The sequence below is a fragment of the Protopterus annectens genome, chromosome 13.part0 (genome assembly GCF_019279795.1).
Source record: "Protopterus annectens isolate FY-2018-M chromosome 13.part0, PAN1.0, whole genome shotgun sequence".
Taxonomy (NCBI): domain Eukaryota; kingdom Metazoa; phylum Chordata; order Ceratodontiformes; family Protopteridae; genus Protopterus; species Protopterus annectens.
The window spans coordinates 633,383,864-633,409,708 of NC_056747.1; the positions used below are offsets into that span (position 1 = coordinate 633,383,864).

The 25,845-nt window shown below is 42.5% G+C and overlaps 1 protein-coding gene across 2 annotated transcripts in view; it reads left to right on the top strand.

Moving 5' to 3' along the window:
• Positions 1-25,845, top strand: part of NXN (nucleoredoxin) — a 1,413,319-nt gene that overhangs the window by 179,631 nt on the left and 1,207,843 nt on the right. The window contains exon 2 of one of the 2 annotated variants that reach the window (XM_044054314.1): positions 9,868-9,932. The exons of the other annotated variant lie outside the window; for it this stretch is intronic. Coding sequence (XP_043910249.1) covers positions 9,868-9,932 — 65 coding nt within the window. The remainder of the gene's footprint in view (positions 1-9,867; positions 9,933-25,845) is intronic. 2 annotated transcript variants of the gene reach the window in all.

Consider the following 25,845-nt stretch of genomic DNA (forward strand, 5'->3'; position numbering starts at 1 on the left):
CTGGGAAGGTCAGGACTACTTTGACTCTAAGAAAAGGCTCAGAGAGTTTCTTTTACTCCCCCAGCATAGACCACTTGCCATCCCACCAGTTTTAGACATTGTGGATGATGTTTACTTAGAATCCAGTTTGAACCCAGACTCTCTACCTCCTGCTCCAGCCAAACCTGACAGATACTATAGAGTGCCTGATTCCCACAATTTTTTTTATAAAAGCCCTGTTGCTGATCCAGAGACTATCTCCCAGGGTCCCAAAAGGGCTAAGGCTTCTATGGCAAAAAATCCTGTACCCTCTGAAAGGGACTCAAGCGCACTAGACAGGTGGGGGGAAAAAGGTTTACACCTCAGCCACTCTAGCTATGAGGGCACTAAATTGCCAATTTCACATGCTAAAGTATCAGCAATTTCTTATCTCTCAGTTAAAACAAAGAATGAGCACACTCCCTCAGCAGTCTGAATTGAAAGAAATGCAGGATCTGTTGCATGCAACTGGACAGATGGGCAAACATACTTTACAATGTGGGTTTGATTCTTTGGAGGCTTCCTGCAGAGCAGCTGTCACTGGGTCCGTTATACGTAGGCATGCTTGGTTAAAGGAACAAACTCTGCCTGATCATGTTAAAGCAAAGCTTCTAGATGCTCCCTTACAGCAGGATGTTCTATTTGGAGTTAAAGCAGAAGACGTCTTAAAGAAAATGGAGGATAAGGCAAAATCTATGCAGACAGTCGATTTCCTACAGGTACAGCCCCCTCGCTTCAGCAGAAATTGGCCAACAAAAAATCGGTCCTTTCCAGCTACTGACAGACCACAGAGTGGTAAATACAGACGTCCAAGAAGCAGAGGACAACCACACGCCCAATACAAATCTCGCCAATGGGGCACTGCAACACAGAAGAGAGGAGAAGACAGGTCCCAAACTACCAGAAGGAAACTCAATGATTTGCACCTCATATGGCCAAGCAACACTCTCTTGGCAGCCCCCTTGGGAGAAAAACTCGCACTTTTTTCAGACAACTGGCACATTGTCACAAAGGGCAAATGGGTCCTAGACATAATTTTACGAGGATACAGATTCCATTTTCACATCTTGCCAATGAAAAGAGGGATGCCAAACCTGCCACAAAATCAATGGGCAGAGGCACAAAAACAAATTACAGCTCTCATGGACATGAGAGCCATTCAACTGGTACCTACTCGAGAGCAAGGTCAAGGATTTTACTCAAGACTCTTCCTAGTGCCCAGAAAGGACAATGCCTGGAGACCAATACTGGACCTTTCAATTCTAAACACCTTCTTACAAGTACCCAAATTCAAGATGCTAACACTACAGCAGCTTCTTCCCATGTTGGGCAAGGAAGCATGGCTAGTAACGTTGGACCTCAAGGAGGCATACCTGCATGTCCCTATCAGACAAAGTTGCAGAAGATACCTCCGTTTCATTGCAGGTTCAACCCATTACCAATTCTCTGCACTGCCCTTTGGCTCATCTACTGCGCCCCGAGTCTCCACAAAATGCCTGGCACCAGTAATTGCATACTGCAGACAAAGAGGAATTCAAATATACCCATACCTGGACGACTGTCTCATACAAGCAGAAAGCAAGGACATTCTCTTACAACATCTGGCTTTTGTAAAACATCTTCTAAGTTGCCTGGGATACACAGTAAACGAAAAGAAGTCAAAACTAGTACCCTCACAAAATATGACATTTCTGGGTGCCAGCTTGAATACAACAGCCCAGAAGGCTTATCTGACGCCAGACAAACAACTACAGCTGACTCAATATTTCAAAACAATGGCAACAAAGACCCAACTAACTGCAAGAAAAATTCTGCAGGCCTTGGGCTTCATGGCATCTTGCATACTACTAATACTATTTGCAAAGCTGCATATGAGAATATTACAGTGGTACCTAAAAAGCGTATGGTCTCAACACAGCCACAGCTTGGACACAATGATCTCTCTCATTCCCTGCCTACAGCAGGAGTTTCTATGGTGGTCACAGGCATGTCACCTCAACAAGGGTCCTCCTTTCACCTTGCCCCCAGCCAGGCAAACTATGACAACAGATGCATCAGACTATGCCTGGAGGGCACACATGGCAGGACAGTGCGTTCAAGGCGTATGGACTGCAGATCAAAGGAATCTGAACATCAATCAAAAAGAGATGCTAGCTGTACAGAATGCTCTGACAGCCTTCAAGACTCTATTACATCCAGGACAACTTACAATAAAGACGGACAACACCACAGTAATGTGGTACATAAACAAACAAGGGGGTACACACTCCTACCCTCTATGCAGGCAAGCAATGACCTTGTGGTGGAACACAACTCTGGCTTACCAAGTTCAGTTACAAGCTCAATTCCTGCCAGGAAAGAAGAACACATTGGCAGACGACCTCAGCAGAAACATCATGGATCCCCACGAGTGGAAACTGGATCCACAAGTATTTGCAATGATAACTCAAACATGGGGCCTACCAGACATAGACCTGTTTGCCAGTCCTCAAAACTTTCAACTAACAAAATTTTGTACAAGGACAATTCACCATCAAGCTTGGAAGGTGGACGCACTCTCATTCAGTTGGAAAAACCTGACAGTATATGCCTTCCTTCCATTGCCTCTGATCACAAAGGTGCTTCTGAAAGTCAGAAAGGAGAGACCACGACTGATACTCATAGCCCCAGACTGGCCACGCCAGCACTGGTACCCGCTATTGAGGAATATGGCCCAGGGCCCACCTTGGATTTTACCACAAATTACCCATTTGCTTACACAGCAAAACAATCAGATTCTTCACAGCCAGCTCAAAACCTTAAATCTGGCTGCATGGCAAATCACCTAAGCATCCAGCCAGCTCCTCTTTCCCAAGCAGTTATGGATGTTATTCTGGAAGCTAGGAGGCCAAGCACCAGGAAGGCATATTCGGACAAATGGAAAAGGTTTTGTGCCTGGAACCAAGCTAAAGACCAAAACATAATTCAGCCTCACATGCCTCACATTCTGCAGTGTCTAACTGAGATGTTGCACAAAGGACTTTCTTTTTCTTCCATTAAAATCCATGCTTCAGCTATTTCAGTCCACTACAACACGGATCCACCCTTGTTTTCGCATCCACTTCTAAGGCAGTTCATCAGAGGGGCAAAAAACATTAGGCCCCCAGGAGAGCACCTACACCAACATGGGACCTCAATTTTGTTCTGGAAAAACTTATGCTACCTCCATTTGAACCAGCTTTCTGTGCAGAACTACAGTTCCTATCATGGAAAACTGCCCTGCTGCTAGCAATAACTTCAGCTAGAAGAGTATCGGAACTGCAGGCACTAATGGCAGTGGAACCTTTCCTCATTTTCCATCAAGACAGAGTTTCTCTATGAACTAATCCTTCCTTCATGCCTAAGGTGGTTTCCAGTGTGGCTTTAAATCAAACCATCCACTTACCCACCTTCTTCCCTAATCCAAAGAACAAAGGAGAGAGACTCCTGCATTCCTTGGACATTCACAGGCAACTTCGTTACTACTTGGATAAAACTAAGGCTTTCAGAAATTCTGACCAGCTCTTTGTATCCCATGCTACAGCTTCACAAGGGAAGGCTATATCGAAACAAACCATTTCCAAATGGATAGGACATTGCATTCATTTCTGCTATACCCATCATGGAAAACCAGGTCCTGCTAGCATTAGGCCCCACTCTACCAGGGCAACAGCTACATCTACAGCCTTCCTCAGGTGGGTTCCAACCAAGGAGATTTTGGAAGCTGCAACTTGGAGTTCAGTACACACCTTTACCAAACACTATCACTTACGACTTTACTCTAAGGCTAGGGCGGGCTTCGCCACTGCAGTTCTGCAGGGCCTTCTAGCCTCCACTAACCCTCTATGACTCCTCCACCCATCCTTAGCTTTGGGATTCTACCCAAGTGTGATGACTGCAGCAGGGTAACATGATGAACATAGTACAATTTTGTATCTACCATAAATGTAGATGTTTGAGTGTGCACCCTGCTGCAGTCCAGGTTACCCTCCCTCCATCCCCTTTGATCTAACTGGCCAAATCTCTACAATACCTTCCTGATGTATTTGCTTATAGCTGGAGGGATTTTGTGTTTGTGCAAAATTAACTCAATTTGGTACTAATTACTGACCACCTTTTTGGGGGCACCTGACATCTGGGGCAAGAAAAACTGAAGAAAATTGCGTCAGATGCATTATATATACCCCTGGCGCACTGACGTCAGGGAAGAAATGACAGCAACCGACGCCGGACTAAGACTTTGGAATTCCGGCCGACTGTGGGACCGCCTGACGACAGGATAACCCAAGTGTGATGACTGCAGCAGGGTGTACACTCGAACATCTACATTTATGGTAGGTACAAAACTGTACTTTTGCAAGTGCCGGTTGGCCACTACTTGAAATTTTCGTTATTCGAGTTTCAGACCTGAAGTCTTCTAAAGCTAAGTACCCCATTGGGGATCCTTTTTTCTTGCTTTAACCGATGTCAGAAAAAGTTAATTGTCTTGCCTGTGGAAAGCAAATACCTCACTATGATTTTCATTCTTTCTGCGTTACCTGTTTAGGCCCAGACCACAACGTTCCTCACAGTCGGTTTTGTGCCCTGTTCAATGCCCAAACTATTCGTCGGGCTGTCTTTGTCGCTAAATTCTTTCGCTCTTGTTCTCTGTATTCCGAAATGGCTTCGATAAGCCATCCGACTACTGGTCAAACCGTATAGGTCCAAAACTGCCGACGCTTCAGTTAAGCTAGTCGCCAGTCTGCCGGTACTCAGTGAGGCGCTTTCACAGCCCTTGATACCCGCTTCTACAGATTCGCAGGCCTCTACTGAGACCCATTCGGAGTCCGGTATGCTGCAAGATGCTTCTTCAACTATGGAACCTGTGGATGTCTCTACCTTGGATGGGTCCGGAGCCGCTGTGCAGGCACCGGCTTCTGAGGGTGTATTCTGACCTTCCCGATGTTCGTATTAAACTGACTACTTCGTTTCTGAATAAAACTACCGAATTTCTCTGGCCCAGAGTTCGCACTCCACCTAGGAAACCGACTATCAAAGTGCATTCTCAAGCTCCCATGCCACAGAAACAAATGCTTAGAATGGCTGAAGACCTTATTACTTTAATTAGGGGAAGCCAGCCTTCCCCTCTAAAAGATGAAGAATTGATTTTCCTTCTGATTCTACAGATCATGAGTCCGATGACTCTGACCCCTTAGATTACCAGGACATACCCTTATGTACCTATGAGGATTCGGATGCAGAGGATTCCATTCCCTCTGCCTCCCCCCAGAGGACTTTTCTTTCAATGAAACCCTGCATACTCTGAGACCATTTCCGCTGGGAGTGCCAGGACTACCCACAGTCCAAAAAGAGACTCGGGGAATTTTTAAAAATGGCCTCAGCACAGGCCTCTAGCTATCCCCCCTGTTCTGGAAATTGTAGATGATGTCTTCATGGAATCCAGTCTTACCCCTGATACTTTGCCACCAGCTCCTAGAAAGCCTGACAAGGTACTACAGAGTTCCTGACTCTCTCAAATTTCTATTTAAAAATCCCACTGCGGATCCAGAGACCATTTCCCAGGGACCTAAAGGTATTAAGGCGACTACAGCCAAAAACCCTACCCCTTTGGACAGGGATTCTAGGGCTTTAGACAGATGGGGTTATATACCTCTGCAACTCTTGCCATCAGGGCTTTAAATTGCCAGTTTCACATGTTGAAGTACCAGCAGCATATTATGGAACTAATTAAACAAAAAATTATGTTGATTCCTGATTTTGCAGAACATAAAGATTTACAAGAGTTAATGCATTCTGCAAACCAAGTTGGAAAACATACTTTCCAGTGTGGTTTTGATGCCTTAGAAGCATTTGCAGGGCTGCTGTCACTGGGTCTGTTCTTAGAAGGCATGCTTGTCTGAAGGAACAAATCTTGCAAGACCACGTCAAAGCAAAATTACTAGATGCTCCATTAAACCAAGAACATTTGTTTGGCACTATAGCAGAAGTTGTTCTTTAAAAAGATGGAGGAAAAAGCTAAATCTATGCAAACTGTTAATGATTTCCTACAGGTGCAGCCACCTAGATTCAGTAGGCATTGGCCATCAAAAAAACTGGTCCTTTCCAGTCCCTCCTAGACCTTCTCAGTCCAAACCGAGGGGCAGCAGACCACCAAGACTACAGTCTCATGGTATGCACAGATCTTAAACAATGGAGTGCTCCCACCTCAAAAACAGGGAGTGGTAAGCCAACCCCTTATGGAAAAAGTTCACAATGACGTGTCCTTCATCCTTCTCAGCCATGCCCAAGTACTGGCACCCCTAGGAGGAAAACTCACCCTGCATGCAAAAAACTAGGAGTACATTACCCATGACAGATGGGTCTTAAACATTGTATCCCAGGAATGCAGATTCTACTTCCACTCACTGCCAACCCCAAGTGGATTGCCAGACCTCCCCCCAAACCAGTGGGCAGAGGCCCAAAAGCAAGTACTTTCTCTTCTCAGTATCAGTGCTATTCAACCTGCTCCAACAGAGCAAAGGGGGCAGGGTTTCTACTCCAGATGGTTTCTGGTGCCCAGAAAAAAAAAACTCTTGGCGCCCTATCCTGGATCTGTCAATTCTCAACACCTTCCTGATGGTACCAAAATTCAAAATGCTTACTCTCCAACAGCTGCTTCCTATGCTAGCCAAGGACTCCTGGCTGGTCACCCTAGACTTAAAGGACGCTTATCTGCACATCCCGATAAGAGAATCTTGCAGGAAATAACTACGTTTCAGGGCAGGCTCTATGCACTATCAGTTCTTTGCACTTCCGTTTGGCTTATCTGCTGCACTCAGGGTATTTACAAAATGCCTGGCTCCAGCCATTGCATACTGCAGGCAGAGAAAATTTCAAATTTACCCATACTTGGATGATTGCCTTATTCAGGCAAACAGTCAGGAATTGCTACTTCAGCACCTGACATTTGTAAACTAACTAACCTAACTTCTCTGGCGTATACCATCAACGAAAAGAAATTACATCTGGTACCCAGCCTAAAAATTGTATTCCTGGGAGCAAGCTTGAACACAACTTCCCAGATGGCATTCCTCACTCCAGAAAAACAGGCTTATTTGACAAACTACTGGCCACCCAAGCCCAGGTAACTGCAAGAAAAATACTGCAAGCCCTATGGTTCATGGCCTCATGCATTCTCCTAATTCCATATGCATGACTACACATGAGGAAACTTCAATGGTACTTAAAAAGTCTCTGGTGTCAATATTCTCAGGACCTGGAAACAGTGATTCCTATCATTCCTTGCCTAAAGACAGAGTTCCTTTGGTGGGCAGAGGCCTGCTGCCACAACGAGGGATTCCCTTTCACTCAACCCCCCCCCCCCCCCGCCCAAACCCTGACAACAGGTGCATCAGACTGTGCATGGGGGGCTCACATGGCAGGCAAATGGAGCCCAAGACAAATGCACCTGCATATCAATCAAAAAGAAATGTTAGCTGTACAGAATGCACTGACAGCCTTCAAATACCTTATCCTTCCAGAACATCTCTTGATAAAGACAGACAACACCACAGCTATGTGGTACATAAACAAGCAGGGGGGAACTCATTCCTACCCACTATGCAGGTTAGCCATGGCTGTGTGGAACACAGCCTTGAGCAATCAAGTGCACCTGGAAGCTCAATTCCTGCCAGGCAAACAAAATTCACTGGCAGATGACTTAAGCAGAAATGTAATGGACCCACACGAGTGGAAACTGGAACCCAGCTCATTCAAGCTTCTAATCCACAGGTGGGAGACACCAAAGGTGGACCTCTTTGCTTCCCCCCCCAAAACCATCAATTGAGCAAATTATGTACCAGAACTCCCCACAGCCAAGCATGGAAAGTGGACGTCCTATCCTTTACATGAGAAAACCTCTCAGTCTTTGCCTTTCCCCCCTCTGCCCCTCTTCTTGAAAGTACTACTCAAGATCAAACAGGACAGGCCAAGGACAATCCTGATTGCACCAGACTGGCCACACAAGCACTGGTACTCACTTTTGCGCAGTCTTACAGCAGTGCCACCCTGGCACCTGCATCAGGCCCATTCCCTGCTGTCCCAGCAGGAGGGCCAGATTTTGCACCCTCAGCTGCAAACCCTGAACCTTGCAGCCTGTCTCATTCCATGAATACATCACCAGCAAACAAGTGCTGGATGTCATCCTTGAGGCCATGAGGCCTAGTACTAGGAAATCCTATTCAGAAAAGTGGAAAAAGTTTCTGTTCTTGGAGCCAGTCTCAGGGAAAGGACACAACCGTGCCCACCTTACCTAAAATCCTAGATTATCTAGCAGAACTACTCCACAAAAGCTTATCCTTCTCTTTTATTAAGATTCATGCCTCTGCTATCTCAGCTCATTACAATACTGAGCCACCCCTCTTCTCTCACCCTCTGGTCAAACAGTTCCTGAGAGGAGGTAACAATCTATGACCCCCAAGGAGAGCTCCCACTCCAGCCTGGGACCTTAACTTTGTACTACAGAAGCTCACGCTTCCCGCCCTTTGAGCCTGCTGCTACAGCAGAGTTAAAATTCCTCTCTTGGAAAACCGCCTTACTTCTAGCCATCACTTCAGCAAGAAGAGTGACTGAGTTGCAAGCCCTTATGGCTGTGGAACCCTTCATTATCTTCGATGCGGATAGGGTTTCCCTCAGAACTAACCCATCATTTATGCCCAAGGTGGTATCCAGTGTGGCTTTAAACCAGTCCATCCATTTACCAACCTTTTTCCCTAATCCTCAGAATAAAAGGGAAAGGATCCTGCACTCCTTGGACGTGCACAGGCAGCTTAGGTTCTACCTTGACAGGGGTAAGCCTTTCAGAAAATCTGACCAGCTGCTAGTCCAGCTTTGCTACAGGGGTAGAGGGCAAGGACGTTTCAAAGCAAACCATCTCTAAATGGGGTAGCACACTGCAACCATTTCTGCTACAAAAAACATGGAAAACATACCCCTCAGGGAATCAGAACCCATTCCACTAGGGCTACCTCAACCTCTGCAGCATTTCTCAAGGGAGTCCCTACCAGGGACATCCTGGAAGCTGCAACCTGGAGTTCTGTACACACCTTCACCAAGCATTACCACTTGCCTATCTTTTCTAAATCCAGAGCTGGATTTGCTACAGCACTCTTGCAAGGCCTGCTAGGCAGCCCTAATGCTACTTGACTGCCTCCGCCCTTCCTCAGCTTTGGGAATCTACCCAAGTGTGATGACTGCAATAGTGAAACACGAAGAACATAGTACAGTTGTGTACACTTACCATAAATGTAGATGTTAGAGTGTATTTACTGTTGCAGTCCTGGTTACCCTCCCTTCAGCCCCCTGACTTTTCTATACTTTCTACCTATCCTCTTTTTTGGCCATATCTTATGGCAATGGTATTTACTTTTTACTGGAGGTGTTCCACACCATGTAATTGCTTCCTATTTTGGGGGCTCCTGACATCTGGGGCAAGAAAAAAACTGATGTAATGGCGTCTGCTGCATGTTTTATACCCCTGACGACCTGACGTCATGGAAGAAGCGACACCATCTGACGCAGAAATCCCAAGACTCTGGTATTCAGGCCGACTGAAGGCTACCTGCAGGCAGATAACCCAAGTGTGATGACTGCAACAGTGAATACATTCAAACATCTACATTTATGGTAAGTGAACACAACTGTACTTCATATAAGGATCTTTTTAGGTAATATGTGTGCATTTAACTTTTTACATAAAATAAATATTTTTTATGTTTGTATAAAATGGTTATGTTGCCTTTCTTAACAGTATGTGCTGTAACCTAGAGCTTTTCTTTCTGGGCTTCATTGCAGAGGGGCCTTACCCAATAGGATCTATGGTAAACAAAGATCATGTGAACACTGTATTTACAGTACAAGTAAGTATATTTATAGGCTGCATGTGCATCACTGAGTTAGAGGTGGATTTATAAAGGCTTGCAGTAGTATCACATTACTGCTAGGAGGAGGAATGGCTTTTGCGTTGGTGTTTAAAGCATGGGCTTTGATGACCTTTACCCCTGCTTGGCACATATACATTAACAGTAACCCAGTTAATTATCTTCCTGCTGGTAAGTTACAGTGCTGGAGGTTTGCAGTGCCAGAAAGCTGTCTTACTCTGGTATAGTAAATTATGATTGTTTGGTTTGTGTTGTATTTCCTTGTGGCACCATCAAATGTTGTTTTGTGATTCTTGCACAGGTGATATTAAAGGGATGATTATTGAAATATTTGTCAAAGTCTGAGTCAAACAGATGATGGTACAATTTGCTGAAACCACGAGTAGAACTATATGAAAAAAAAGCAGTACAACCAGTCCAGAGCCTTTTTTTTTTTTTTTTAGTCTTTCTTCATTTATTTACGTTCCCACTCACCACACATGCAATGCATCATAGGGAAATACAGACAGAAAAACAGACATATATGCAAGTTTGCAAGCAAAAAAACATTATAAGCAGCAAAAATGTATGTGCAATAGGTATGTGTGTGTATATGTTTATACTTCAATTTGTAAATATAAGCTGCAAAAAGTGTGTGTGTTTGTGTGGGCAAACTCCCTGCCCCCATAATACAATACAGTGCTGTGCCCCTACGCTCACTTTAGCTCTGAGGTCACATTTACCACTTAAGAAAAGGCATGGCAGTTCTTAACAGTTATTATATGTACACTATGTCTGAGCTCTGATCACTTTAACAACCTACTATGTGCAGGCACACCCTACTTGTCCATCAATATCCTCAAACTCGGTACCACATTCACATTTCCACATTGTAAAGTTGGCCGACTGCAATGTCATCTAGTTTTGAATTCACAGATGCAAGCTTGATAAATGGTAGTTTGCTGACCTGTATTATATAACTATATGAAGTCTCCGTAAGCATCTGAGAATCAAATAGCAAATTGTTCTAGAAAGTTTTAGTAGTTCACCAAACTGTCACAGCATGTCAGAACCAGAACTAGTAATGGAAATGTAATGTATGTGGTCTTCAGTATTGTTCAGTGGCACCCCCTACAGGATCCTAGAGAAGCAAACAATACTGCTGTAAGTAGTATATAACTGAGTGACATTTTCCTTGGGTATGATCTTACTGCATCTATGCATATTTTCTACTTAATATTTGAAAGTGTGATACCCTTTATAGATCTTACAAACCTTTACCATGAGAAAAGAAAGCAATTGTCACTTAAGGTGCATGTGCTGTAATTATGACATGCAGGTTAGTTTATGCATGTTAAAACATTTAAATGGTTTGACATGTTATGAAATTTACTTATGTGAAGCGTTACCCCTTGCATGCAGCAAACAGCTGCATCTCCAAAGTAATGAGAACTGTCAGGTAACATGTCTTGACAGTGTAATATCAGACGGATTTGTGTTCTTTTTGTACTACTCCAGTGGAGAAACTCGGTCACTGGAGGTGGTGATGTGTGCTTGGGCTGTTTTCAGAACCATTACTTTAAGAAGCTGTAAATTTCTGCATGCGAGTTATGATAAAATGTGGGATTAAATGTTAAACTTACTGCAGTGAAAACTTGCTGTAGTTGCATTTAGAGCAGCCCTTTAAAGTAGTTTGCAGTAAAGTTGTGTGAATCCTTTAGTCCAATAATCACTGTTCCCTTGGAGCTGGCCATTGTGGTGCAGTGGTACGAAATCTTCCCGTGATGCTTGTAGCCAAAGTTTGACCACTATCTCAAGCACTGGAGAGCTGGTTGAGTGGGAGGGAGAGAAAAGTAAAGGCCTTTTCATGTTCACTTCCTCTTGAGATGTTTGTGTATAAAAGCAATGGTTGAGACTAAGGGCACTACAGGAGCACATTTGTTGTTTAAAACAAAAAAGTGAGGAGAGAGGGATAGGAAAACAAGTGGTATCCACGTGTGTTGACCACTGCACACCAAACCTTAGGAATACAGACATGGTGGTCACATTAGAAGCAACATAAACTCATTAAACAGTGCATTGAATCAAAGCTGCTGTGTATTTCCCAAATAGGCATTTAAAAATCCCCTTCTATTTTTGCAGTTTCACGTCTGTCTAGTATTAAATATATGGGGACATGACCTGTGTAGACATATTTTAAACACCGTTTTTAAAGATGCAGCTTGAATTTTTTTATGTTTTCCTCGAGTTGCCAGATTTGAAACTTGTCTGTTTGTAATTGCTGTTTGGTAGATTTGTGGCAACTTAAAAACAACAAAGGTCAGTAGTTAAGAGATGGCAGATAACTACAACAAAATCCTGTTATTTTATCATCCTTACAGTTGGGTGTAAGGTACATGGTAGAATGGATTAGCAGAAGGTAAAATACAGTTAAAATAATCATATGCCTTTTGGAGATAAAATATTCAGTTGTCCATGAAATCGGTCACCTAGTACTGATTTTGTTAGAGATGTCTTAAAAATCCCTCACTAAGCCAGTTGCTTCTGAAAGGAGTGTCTGTAGGAGAGGAATAGGATCATAAAAGATTACTATGCTATTGACCCGGAGGTCATTTTGAGCCTAGCCATTTCAACCCAATGTAATACCATAGAAGTGCTAGTTAATACCCAAGATTGCATTTAGTGATGACTGCCCATGTCCAGGAGAGCTGTGGGCGCTATCCCTGGTAAGAATTTGTGGTACCCCATCCACTCATCCAGGTTCCTCTTGAACAGTGTCATAGAGGTGCTCTGTTTGACATGAATTGGTAGCTTGTCCCAAAGATGTGGGAGTCACTGGGAGATAAATCTGTCCCACCAGCATGTCCTATTTAAGTTGCAGGCCATATTTAAGTCCCTGGAATGGGTAGCCCTAGACCCATTTGATTTATGGAATTACAGCAAGTTCATTAGGTTTGGGTCTTGATAGTAAAAGTAAGTAAAAAGTCTGGAGAGAATGTTCTAGGCCCACTTTGGGACTCTATGGCAGTTTTTTTTCTCACAAGAGCAGGTGGACTGAGCTAGTTGATAGGCCATCAGCCATTACGGTAAAAGGGAACCCATATTATGTAAGGTAAGATACAGAAGTACTAATAAACATATAAGATGACATTGAGGCTGCAGGCATCCAATACATTGTGTGTGTGTGTCTTAAGAGTGATATGTAAAATACTAGGCATTACCAGTTAGAGGCACAACAGTATTATACACTCTCTGAAGGTCCTCGGAGGTCAGAGCCGTGACACCCAAGATGTATGGCCTGTGAGACCAGGGTATGCATGATATTCCTCAGATGAAATAAGCTTATACACCAACTGCTGTCACCTGTCCATTAGTTACAGCTGATCATTGTAGATCACACCCATCTATTTTTGACACAAATTCCAGATTATTTCCCCTTTTAAAGTTTAATGGGATAAGGCATAAGACAAAGATGGACTTTAAGGCTGCTTTGGTAGTCATTGCCTCTATCTTGTTTGGGAATTTTAAGATAACTGCTACTTAACCAGACATCCTCCTAGGAATGCTGCAATTGATAATTGTTCCTAAGGAAATTGAGAGGTAAAGATGGGTGTCATCCATGTATTAGTGATACCTCAAGTACCTCTCAAGTTATGTTCCCAAGTAGAAACAAATGTGCCATGAACAGTAGGGGACCAATAACGGAGACATGCTTTACTTCACTTTACTATTAAAAAATACTGCCCTAGATGCCTTATAGCAGGCCCAGTGTTTACCTGGAACATATGGTATTATATTTCCAAGTTATAGCTTTTTTGGAAGAAGATCCCCAGGCCAGGTTAAGCTGCGAATCAGTAGTTATTCTATACCTCCACATATTACACAAGATAATCAGAAGTACCCCTAGAGGGAGCTGGTCTGGTAAAAGATCGAAGGCACTAGTGATCACAGTACTTGAATTCTTGTATTTTACCAAATCTAGATGAAGCCTTCTTCTTTATGGAATCCCAGATTGTGAACCATATGGTGGTCAGACTTAGGGCGTGGGTCAAGCACTGGTTCTGAGGAAACCATACCTAGCTGTAGATTATCAGTTAAGTAACTTCTGTTATGAGTAGGCGAGGTAGTAACTTGTACAGACCCGAGGTCTTTCATCATAGTAAGGAATTCATTAGTAAGTGTTGCCAACTGTTCATTGATCTCTGTTCTGAAATCAGCAAATATTATCCATTTTGTGTGACTCTGCGATGAATCGGTGAACTGTTGTAAACAAATATTAAATTTACTGGGTGGATAATAAATGAGAAGGAAATCAGCAAGTCCTGATAGATGCTTGAGGGTTTTGGACCACTTTATGCAAGGATCTGATAAGCTGCCCCTACAAATCATATAATTCCCAAGGCACTGAATACTGGATTAAGCGGGATGGATGGCCTCGTATCAAATAATTCACAGTTTGTTGTTCAGTACTTTGTATGGAGGTAGCGGGGAACAAATTTCTCCTTTTGACTTTGTTTGCAGTAGGTTGCCTGAATATTGCAAGCAGCATGGGCTCTTGTCAGTTTACTGTTTTGCCCCCTGGTGGCACCAGGAAATGCTGATGGCAGTTACTCTCCACTGCTGTCGTCAGCCCTGAATTATACTTCCAAATACCAGCCTCTTCCAATAATAACAAAATGCAAGTTGTGTTCTGGGAAAGTGTAAAATGTAGAGAGGAAGCAAAAGGTCCATGCTGTGCAGTAAATCACTGTCAAATGCAGAGTAGTACAGCTCAGCCAATGACCAAACCAGATATATACAGTTAATTGCAAAATTAAGGCTGTAGCTCAGACCAGGGTAATGCAGAATTGAAAGGTTTAGAAAATTGATGTACAAAACTATACAGCTTGGCTCTGGTTAAAATGTTTCATGTAATAAAAGCTATTTGTTGAAACAAAATAAGAAGCCTGGAATTGCCTAAAATATGGTTACAAAAGCTATATTATATAAAGAACTATCAAGATGTAAAGGTTGCTTTAGAAAACCATTGAATAATTTTAAGAACAGCTTAAGTGAGTCACAAAATATGTTTAAATAACTGTACAGAGCTTAACAAATCAGTGGTATGATTCAGCGCAAAATGAGACAGGAGACAACGGCGGCCAAATTTTCTGACTATAAATCAGTGGGCACGTCTGACACCTGGGCACATTGCCTTATGCCACTAAGTTGTAGTTAACTATTTTAGTAATGTTGTATGTTGGTATACATTTCATAAAAGTGTGATGTCAGTATAGTCTGTGTTCAGAACAGTTTAATTTTCAACATCTCTTCCATTTTAAAGTTTGTTTCTGATCACAATTCAGCTGATTCATTGTGGTTGAAAATGTTTATTGTGATCACAGCTTGATCAGTTCCTATTTAAAAAAAAAAAAAAAAAAAGTTCAGGATGTGTAGTACATTTTTTTGGGCAGAGGTCTACGAAGTATAACAATGATTACACACATACATAAACACACACAATTTATATCTATGTGTTTATTTAAATATTTATAAATCTGTGATAACTGATCAAATGACCACAAAGTAAATGACCAGTATGCCAGTGCACTTGCATCGAAACACATGTTGTCGACTCGCTGTGTGCATGATCCATTTATTACCCTTGAGCAGGCTAAACCAAAACCAAGTGTTTTTTCAAGGTGGGGGGGGGGGGGGCTGCAAGCCTGTATATAATATACTGTAATATAGCAATAACCCATGGCTGGGTGTGGGTAATGCTGGATTTACTCACGGTTGGTGTGGTTTGGTCATGGGGCAAAGCCTGAGTGACCAAACAGAGCCAAACATTGGTAAATCCACATTACCCACAACCATCCATGGGTTATTGCTATTATACAATGACATTATTTAATAAAAAAGTTATTTTCATTTCTTAAATTATGTCCTTGTAGAATGGCGCCGTGGTGCTGTTCCGTGTACATTTGTATGGGACTTACATTCCCACTCTTATGCAGTACATCAGTGCTGAAGAAAGGAAGATCTTGTTGCTTTTTTGTTTTTAATAAAAAAAATAAATAAAATTGATATCGGGAGAGTACAAACATATGAGAGAAAAAAGACAGAGAAAATATAAGGATAATCAGGTGCATTTCTCTAGTTTTGCATAATGTACCTGATTATCCTTGTATTTACTCTGTCCCATCTCTCTTGTTTTTTTGAAGCCTGCAAATTTCTACATTTATTAATTTATTTATTTTTTTTTAATTAGAAAAACTGCAATTTTGATAGCATATATTAATAGAAGAAAGTCTGAGTGACAGGACTTTTTTCTGTTGGTATATGCTTGATTTGCAAGGGGCAAGATGGTTGGGCTGACCATTCAGCATGCTTGTTTTTGAATGTTAATGCCTAATAGTAAAATATAACGTAAAGTAATGTAATATAATCTGCCATGTCTGTGTATATGTGACATAGATTCTATTGTACAGACATCCTGTTACATATTTTAAGTGATCCAAGATATGAAATACACAACTGGTTACTTTTTAGGAGGATCACATTTTTTGTGTGGAATTTAGGTTTGTGTCGAATTGGAAGTTTGAAGGTAGGAGGGCCATAGCCACCTTCCACAATTGCATATATAATATTTAGGGATGAAATTGTTACAGGGATTGTGTATTCACCTCATTTGTAGTGTGGGTTCTCTTAATTAAGGTGATAAGTTGTACACAACTGTTGAATGTTAAGATGTCATATTTGTGGTAAAGCAGCATGTATGTTTGTGTGTATGTGTATATAAATACATATGTACATACACATAAACCAGTCATTCGCTATACAGGCACACTGATGTCCCACTCACTAGGCTGGACAAGCAGAAGGTTACTGTTAGCTGCCTGTCGGGAGCCAGAATCCACCACATAACGCAAGCACTCGGGTCACTCCAGAACAACTACAAATATGACTCTGTCATTGTTCATGTTGGTGTGAATGACCTGAGACGTACCTCCCTGGACTACATGAAGAGAGACATGGAAGAGCTCTCTGATCATGTATCCCAGGCTGGTATGACCCTGAACCCCGAGTAGCATTCTGCCCTCACCAAGAATGATACCTCAGTATAAAGAAAAAATGATCAATTTCAACAATTGGCTAAGCTTCTGGTGTCATTCAAAGGGGATCCAGTGTCTGTCAGCCTGGGATGACATGCTCAACAAGCCGCATTGCTTTGCAAAAGACTGCTTGCACCTGTCACCCCTAGGCTTTCAAATACCGGCCAAGGCTCTTGCTGCCCCCAAAGTGCCTTTTTTAGGCAAAGCTCAAAAGTCGAACCCACCTCTGTAAACAGCATAATTAACAAAAAACTGAGGGTTATGCTACTCAGCGCCAGGAGTTTAAATCTCAAAATGCACGCGCTCAAAGCACTCCTCAGTATGGCGAACGTCAACATCTGTGCAGTAACTGAAACCTGGTTCAAGCACTACTGGGCTACAACTCATACCACACGTTTCGGCCACAGAACATGGACCGAAATACAAAAGGAGGGGGTGTATCCATATTTATCAAGGATACTTACACCTCCAGGTTAGTGGCGCAGCATGATACCTCTGAGATCATCCGTGTGCAACTAACATCAGGCAAATCTGGAATGCAAGTTGTGGCCTGCTACAGATCACCCTCCATGACCCAGGACCACCACTCCACCTTTCTGGAGACACTGGAAAACATGAAGGTCCTTCCGAACACCCTGATATTGGGCAATTTCAATTACCCTACCATTAACTGGGAAAACTACTCGAGTACAAACTCCCAGGCCCAGCGCTTCCTGGAATTCATCAACTCAAATGCCCTGGATCAGCTGGTAAACTCCCTTACCAGAGGTGAAAACATACTGGACCTGGTCATCACCAACATGGGCAACAGGTGTTCCACACCGGAGGTCAACCCGTCACTGGGTAGATCAGACCATAAACTAATCACTCTGTATGTCCCCACCCCACCACCACCCCCAACTAAGGAAACCACAGTAAACTTTTCTAAAGCAAACTTCACCTTACTTAAATCAGAGGCGGTAAGTTTCACAGCCCCCACGCTAAAGGATAACGCTGCCCAAGATGCAGAAACCTTTACAAATGCACTCTATGAGCACCTACAAGGATGCATGGATCGTGCCATCCCTAGCAAAACCAAGACTCGCTCCTCTAAGAGAAGGAAACCAGTCTGGTGGATCCCTGCTATAACAGGCTATACATTAGAAGGAGGAAACTACTTCAGAAAAAAAGCAAATCCCAAGAAGGAAAGACATCCCTGATCAGTATCGGTAAGAAACTAAGGTCCCTCATAAAATCATCCCTGATCAGTATCGGTAAGAAACTAAGGTCCCTCATAAAATCATCCAAGGCTAACTTTGAAAGAAAAATAGCCAAGGATTCCAAAGATAACCACAAAACCTTCTTTAGCTATGTTAAGAATCTAAGTGGCAACTCGCAGATATGAACTGAACTAGTGCAAAATAGCACAAAATATACTGAACCTACTGATATTGCCAACATCCTGGCAGATAGATTCAGTGCAAGTTTCACCCCCAAAAGGGCCCACAACTATACCGGAAAAGTGTAGTGTCCTGGAAATCGCAGACGCACAGGTGAAAACAGCCCTTTCAAAAGCCAAAAACACAGCGTCAATGGGGCCAGATGGTGTTCCAGGCTGCGTCTTGCACGAACTAGAGAACGAACTAACCCTCCACCTAAACATGCTGTTCAACCTCAGCCTCTCCACAGGCTATGTGCCCATAGAATGGCACACAGCAAAGGTTATTCCACTCCACAAAGGAGGGGCCACAACTGACCCTGATAACTATCAACCCCATAAGCCTGACTAGCCTGGTCTGCAAGGCTATGGAGCGCATCATCATGGAACTCATTAACAAAGACATTGGGAACCTCCAAACACTTGACCCGACCCAGTTCGGCTTTGTTAAGGGCAGATCATGCCTACTAAACCTGGTTGACTTCTTCGAGACAGTCACCAAGACCATAGACGAGGGAAAGTTGGTTCACACAGCCTAACTTGACCTCGCCAAGGCTTTCGACACCATTCCCCACTTGGGTATTACAGAAAAACTCACCAGCCTGAACATAAACCCCTACATCACAAGATGGGTTGCCAACTGGCTTACAGACAGAACTCACACGGTAAGAATAGCAGGCTCCAGGTCCTACTCTAAACCAGTCACAAGTAATGTCCCACAAGGCTTGGTCATGGGACCCCATACTGTTCGACATTTACTTCTCAGAAATACAGGCAAACCCAGGAGGACTATGGCTAACCAAGTTCGCCGATGACTGCAAACTGGGAGCCATAATTGACTCTCCGGCTGACAAGGACATCCTCCAAAAGGGCCTTATTGAGATGGACACCTGGTGTCAAAGTCATGGCCTCAAGTTAAATGCCAAAAAATGCATAATCATTCCTTTTGGGAAAAACAAAACACCCACGAATTACCACATAGGTGGCAGCCCCCTTAATACAGAAGAGGTAATAAGAGATCTGGGGACCCAGGTAGATAGTAATCTCTCCTTTGACAATCATATTGCCAAAGTAGTTAGGAAATCCTTCTATGTGGCCCATCTAATTACTGAAGGGTTCGCATCTAGAAAGTGCCCCTCTACTCGTCACTCATTAGACCCATCATAGAGTACAATGCCCCATTTGGGATGTACCTCAAAAACACTTCCAACAGCTGGAAAGACCACAAACGTACCTCACCAAGAGGATTACTGTCCTCAAACATATGTCCTATGCAGCCCGACTGAAAAAACTCTGGCTGTACTCAGTGGCATATCGCTTACTCAGAGGTGATCTCTGCCTGACTTACAAAGCCATGGCCAACTCAGAATTGATGGACATGCTCCATCTAAAGAAATCCAGGTCACTGCGAGCCACATACTCTAGTGAGCTAAACCTTGCCACAACAATAAATAGAACATGCTGGAGGGATAGATTCCTGTCACAGAGACTCCCCGTGCTTTGGAACAAAATTCCAAATTACATTAGTCTTGAACCCCTCACTAACACTCTTCAAGAGAAACCTTGACGAGTGGATGGGTAACAGAAAATATACCCCTGGGATCACTTCATTGTCTCTGCCTGACAGAGGATCAGTTAATTAATCAACGGGGTGGTGAAAAACCAGCACACTCTGGCTAGGCTTATAAATGCCCTCGGGCAGATAGCCTAGTACCTACCTATGTAAAAAATATGGATTGTATGGGGATCTGGTGTGGATTGCAGGTAATGAGTTTTCTGAGTAGAGATAAACACAGCTCCCTAATTCTGTAGTGCAAGATATTTCATGAGTCACACAAACCAGATCCCATTTATTCTGTGCATATGTTTTTATCTGAGAAAAAGTAATGTTTCCACTGACTTTAATGGGCTGTGATAATCGTCTAAATTATAACTGAATATGGTATTGTGTGGCTTGGATAGATTTCTATGAATGCAGTGTCTTGTAAATGGCTTCAAACTCTAGTTATTAAGTAAATTTTAATCTATTTTGTAATGACAGTTGATGTATATATAGTAGGTTAGTGATTGCTTGAGTAGGATTTGTTAGATTTCTTTGCTCTTTTTAGTTTATTTTTAGTTAAATAGAATTGGGTGTGTTTTGTTTGCTCTTTTCTGATGGACTAGTTGTGGATAATGTTTTTTTTTTTGTTTATTGTATTTTAAATATTTTGAATTAAAAATGTGTCTTCTTAGGGGAAATGATTTAGACATTGTTTCCTGCTTGGGTAATTTCGCAGAGCATCTCTGTTTTTACCTTCCATTTTTGTAAGTGCCTCATAAAATTTGTAATTACTCTGACAAATGTGGTTTTCACTGATTGAGCAAATCTCATTATGCTTTTGTGAGTGGAGATGTAGTGGGTTGAGGTTACTGATTAATGAGGGTTTGGGGGGGACTTTGTCCCTCATCCCTTAGTAGATGTTAGGTGTTTTAGTGTGTTGTTACTTTCCTTTCATCAGCATTTCGTTTGTAATACTGCATGCTATAATAGCTGGCCGCATTTCCAGTCTTTTCCATGTAATGGCACTCAGTTTATCTTTCAGGGGAGATGCACTTTCGAGGAAAATTTTCATTAAATAGCAGTTCAGTGAAATGTAGATTCAGTGAATGATACCAAAACCATGAATATTTGTATCTGCATGCATGTGCATGCAAGTAATTTATACTAGACTTGTTTTTATCACACCTTATATATGGAGAATAGGTAAGACATTTGATTTGATTGTCAAGATATTTACAAAAGCATAAGCACAGTGGCATACAAGGTTCCACCCTAACGGCAGCCCGGGTTTGATTTGCAGCTTTACCACATTTGTAGAGGTGTTTTCTGCAGGGATTCTAGGTCCATAAGATGGAGCAGCCCTCAGATGTAACAGGTGAATGCAAAGGGGATACCAAGGGGTAGGTCATAAATGAAAAAATCTTCTATAAGCAGTCAACTGCATGACCCACAAGACACCCTTGGGTTCCCTGCTGGCCCCAGCCTTAGAACCATGGTAGTTCACGGGCAGTAAGTGAGGCTAGTACAACCCAACAATGGACGGGGGCAGTTGAGCTTCCATAAAGAATGAAGCAGAAAAGGGGGGAAAAAAATGATTTAGAAAGCATACTATACTGATTCCGTTAGTAAGAGGAAGCAACCTTTCTCAGTGATGTTTTAAAGTAAGATTCCAGGTGAGATCCGATGTGTATTGGGTGAGAGTAGCTTATAGCTGTATTAAATTTTATAAAGTGCTGTACAAGCTTAGATCTGAAAGTCAGATAATTTCTAACATCATTAAGAAGCAAGCCCCAATGTGCAGGTGAGATTTTTATTGAAAGCCTTTTCATTTAAAGCCAGCATAAAAGAAGGCCTTTTAAATGCACATGCTCCTTGGGCTGGACACTTAATGAGTAAAACTTTTTCCTCCTCCTTACAGCTGACCATGAGCTGCCTCCAGCTGCTCTACTGGACCTGCCTTAGTTTGTCTTGGGCTCAACAAGATTTGCACCCAGGTCCGGTGCGAAGATCAAGTATGCTGGTGTAGTGCCATACTGCTGCCAGCGGTAACACTGAATATGTTGAATATCTTTGGAAGCTATGAAAAAAAACAGTATCTGAAAAAAAAATAGGTGGGAGGACTTGGAGAATGTTCCCATTCAAAGGTCAGTGCTCACCTTGTAAGAGTTGAGACGCAGCAGCTGCAGCCGCATTATGCACTTGGACACTTGCATTAATCCAGGCTTCTACCAAATGTGGCACATGAACTGGTGTGTGTTAACCTTTCAGCAAGGGAATAGTTGTACTGGTAAACACACACACACACACCCACACACACGCAGTTTTTAACTTTTTTCAGCTGAATGAAAGGCAGTTTCTTTAAAGGTATTCCTTGCTCTTACCTTAGCCCCAAGGAGCAGTAACCTCGGTGGTGATTATTTTAAGTGACTGTCCTCTGCAAGAGAGGTTTTGGCCATCTGATCTCAAAATATTGAAAAACTGTTTTGAAAACTTGGTTTTATACAGAATTTCTGAAGTTGGTTTCAGCCATCTTAGTTAGATTACATAACAGCTTACAGTACTTTTTTTTATACAAATAGCATCACTGTTGCAGAGGCTATTACAATGCATTTTTATTCATGTTAACAGAGAACCTGAATGTGGCTGTACTGCCATACAGTGTTATAATACTATTCTGTGTACTTCTTGGCTCTAGTCTGTCACAGTACTCTGTTTCTGGGCCACAAGTGAAATGTGACTAAGGGCCATTTACAGTTATTAAAGGCAACTTTGTTTATTTATTTATTTTACTGACATTTGATTATCAGGAAAAGCCTGACTGGGTAGAAGAATCCCATTTTCAGCAGAGGCCCAGGGAGAAGAGCTCCAGATTATTACAAAACATTTTAATAGCAATAATTTTACAACCTTCAAAAGTAAAACAAAAACATCTGCAATTTAATTAATTATAACAAATTATACATAATGAGCCACAGTGGTAAAGCGGTAGCATTATTGCCTCACCGCAAGAGGTTCTCCTGTTCGATTCTCGGCATGAGTGTCTTCTGTGTGGAGTCTGCATGTCCTCCCCACGGTCGAGTGGCCTCCGAAAGACATGTGTGAATGGGTGTGCCTTCGCTGAAGGTTGGGCGTGGGGCTGGCAACTCGGCACCATAAAAATCTACTGCCAATCATTAGCGGACCGGAGTTCTGCTGTGGCGACCCCTAACCGGGAAAAGACGAAAAGACAAATTATATGCAATATAAAAAACATTGGTTAAGAATCGAAACAAGTTATATGGCAGTCATTTAATATTTAGAGAAAGTGTAGACAGTTTGTAGAGAAATTAAAGGTAAGTTAGTCTAATACAAACAGGAATTGCAATATGAAGTGAGGGAAAAGCAGGCTTAGAAAGAAAGTCAGGGAAGAGAATTTGATAGAAGTACAGAAGTAAGTGAAGAAGTGAGAGAAAGGAGGGGAAAGGAATGAAAAGTACTTGTTCACATTTGGGGATATAGTTTATCTTGATTTTGAGCAAGAACAGAGCCAGATGTTAGCTATGAAGTCCTATCAGAGTGGTTTCGAAAGGTGGGAGGGAGGGTATTGACCTTATGGATACAGGTAAGGCGCTCCAGGCCTTAGAAACCTTATACGAGTACAAACAACGCCCAGCAGATTTGATATGTTTGTAGACAGGAGTTTTTGCTCACTGGATTTCAGTGACCAGCTGGGAACATAGTTGTGTTTGGAATTGTTATGCCAAATTGGAATGCCACACTGCTTGCATCTCCCTCCCTATGAGGTGATCAGATTGAAGTTTGCTATCTTGTGTATTCCCACTCGTTCTTGCCACCTGCACTTCATTAGCCATTCTGTCTTACACCTGTGTCTACCCGCAATGCAGAAATGTGGTGGGACTTCTACAGCCTGCATTACCAGTGGTTGGGATAACTTAAGGGACCTAGTGGGGAGGCTTCTCTGAAGTTTTTCTCCTTGTGTTGTATAGTTCCCCTGTATATTTCTGTGTACCTCTAAGGCATGGTTATGCTGCATTGTTAGCCTGCTGGATACACACACCACTGCACAGCCATAGGACACCTGCAGTAGCATCTGCTGCACTCTGTAATCTTATTTAAATATCCTAAATAGCCTTGCACTTCCTAGAAGGAAGAGACTAAAAACACATAATGCAATTTGGCTACCCAAAAAATGAGAATGCTAATGCAAGATAGAGAAGCGAGGAAATAATGGCAAAATCATTAAACACCACCACATCTGAAAATTCAGAGTGCTCCACAACTGTACTAAAAAAAAATATAGTGTAATAATTTTCAGAACACTAGTAAATACAACCCTAAAAATTCTAGTCAGCTGTTAAAGAAATCTTACATCCTAGCCAAAAATTCAACCCTAACCCCTCCCCAATAACTCAATCAAAACTGCAACATAATTCAACTCTTATTTCTTAGATAGTATAGTGTCCCTAACCAAGGATTCCCCAACATTTTGCCACATATCACCAGATCCACTTTCACCTTCAAACCTGCGCCCACATCCTAAATAAAACTGCGCTTAAAACTCAAACCATGTTGTACTTTAACTGATGACCATCCAAGCGAAGTACCTTAAAGTAGCAGACAGTAGCATTGCCTATCCTGTCTCAATCCTTATAAATAGGTCAGTCCAGCAATCCCCACATTCCCTCTCTCTGGGGAAAAAACATCAGACATTATACCTCTACACAAAGGAGGAAATTCAACATACATCACTAAATTTAGACCTATAGCAATCTTATCCCTCTCACCAAAATACTTGAAAAAATGTGTTCAAAAACAATTGCTGAACTGTCTCCTGCAGGAAGTACTCCTATCCCCCAGACAACATGGCTTCCTTCCCTACCATAGTACTAGCACTGAATTTTGTAGCCTTTGTAGAGACCGTTAGTAAAGCTAGAGATTATGGCAAATCCTGCCGACCTCTTCTTGGAGGAAGGAGTGGGGAGCATGTGTCTGTGCATGCTGTCTGATATTGACGTTCTGTTGGAGACTGGTCAATGTAGCCCATAAGGGGGAAAGACTAATTTATTCTAGGGCATCTGAAGGTGTGGAGACATGGGCATACATCACAAAAAGCTTACTGTATGTCATCCCCTTGAGTGTTACTAACCATATGCAGGGGTGGCTGGGGACTTCATTTATTTTTATTTATTTAACATTTGTTGACTGTGAAAGTCCAACTAGGACAGAGTCTATTTTCAGCAGAGGCCCAGGGAGAAATGCTCCAGACACGTGTCTTTGGAATGTGGGAGGAAGCCAGAGTACCTGGAGGAAACCCACGCAAACGCAGGGAGGACATGCGGACTCCGCACAGAAGGCACCCCAGCTGAGAATCAAACTGGATAACTTCTTGCTGTGAGGCGACAACATTAACCACTGCACCACTGTGTAGCCCAATGCAAGAAAAAAAAAACCCTGATCGCTTTACTTGCACTTCTGGATAGCTTAACTCTTACTCCAAAGGAACGTCTAGGCCAAAGAGCTCTCGGTCCTCACCCAAGGGAAACATACAGGTCCATAGAGCACCAAAGCTGGACAGGGCTCAAAGGTCAGTTTGGGAGGTGGGCACTTAAAAAAACACATAATGTAGTAATTCCATGCTTTAACACTCTGCATACCACTCATGGTCTTTTACTAATTATTAAGAGCTGGCGATTTTTTCCAGTATTCTCATTAACTCCAAAGCAGTATCAATATCCTTATCCTCACCTCTGAGAAAATGTTGCAGCATTTCTAAAATTTGGGAAATAAAATGCCTAAAACTGCTGCATAAGATGCTGTACAGTGCCATAAAGGTTCCTGCATCCGTTAAGTTTTTGCTAT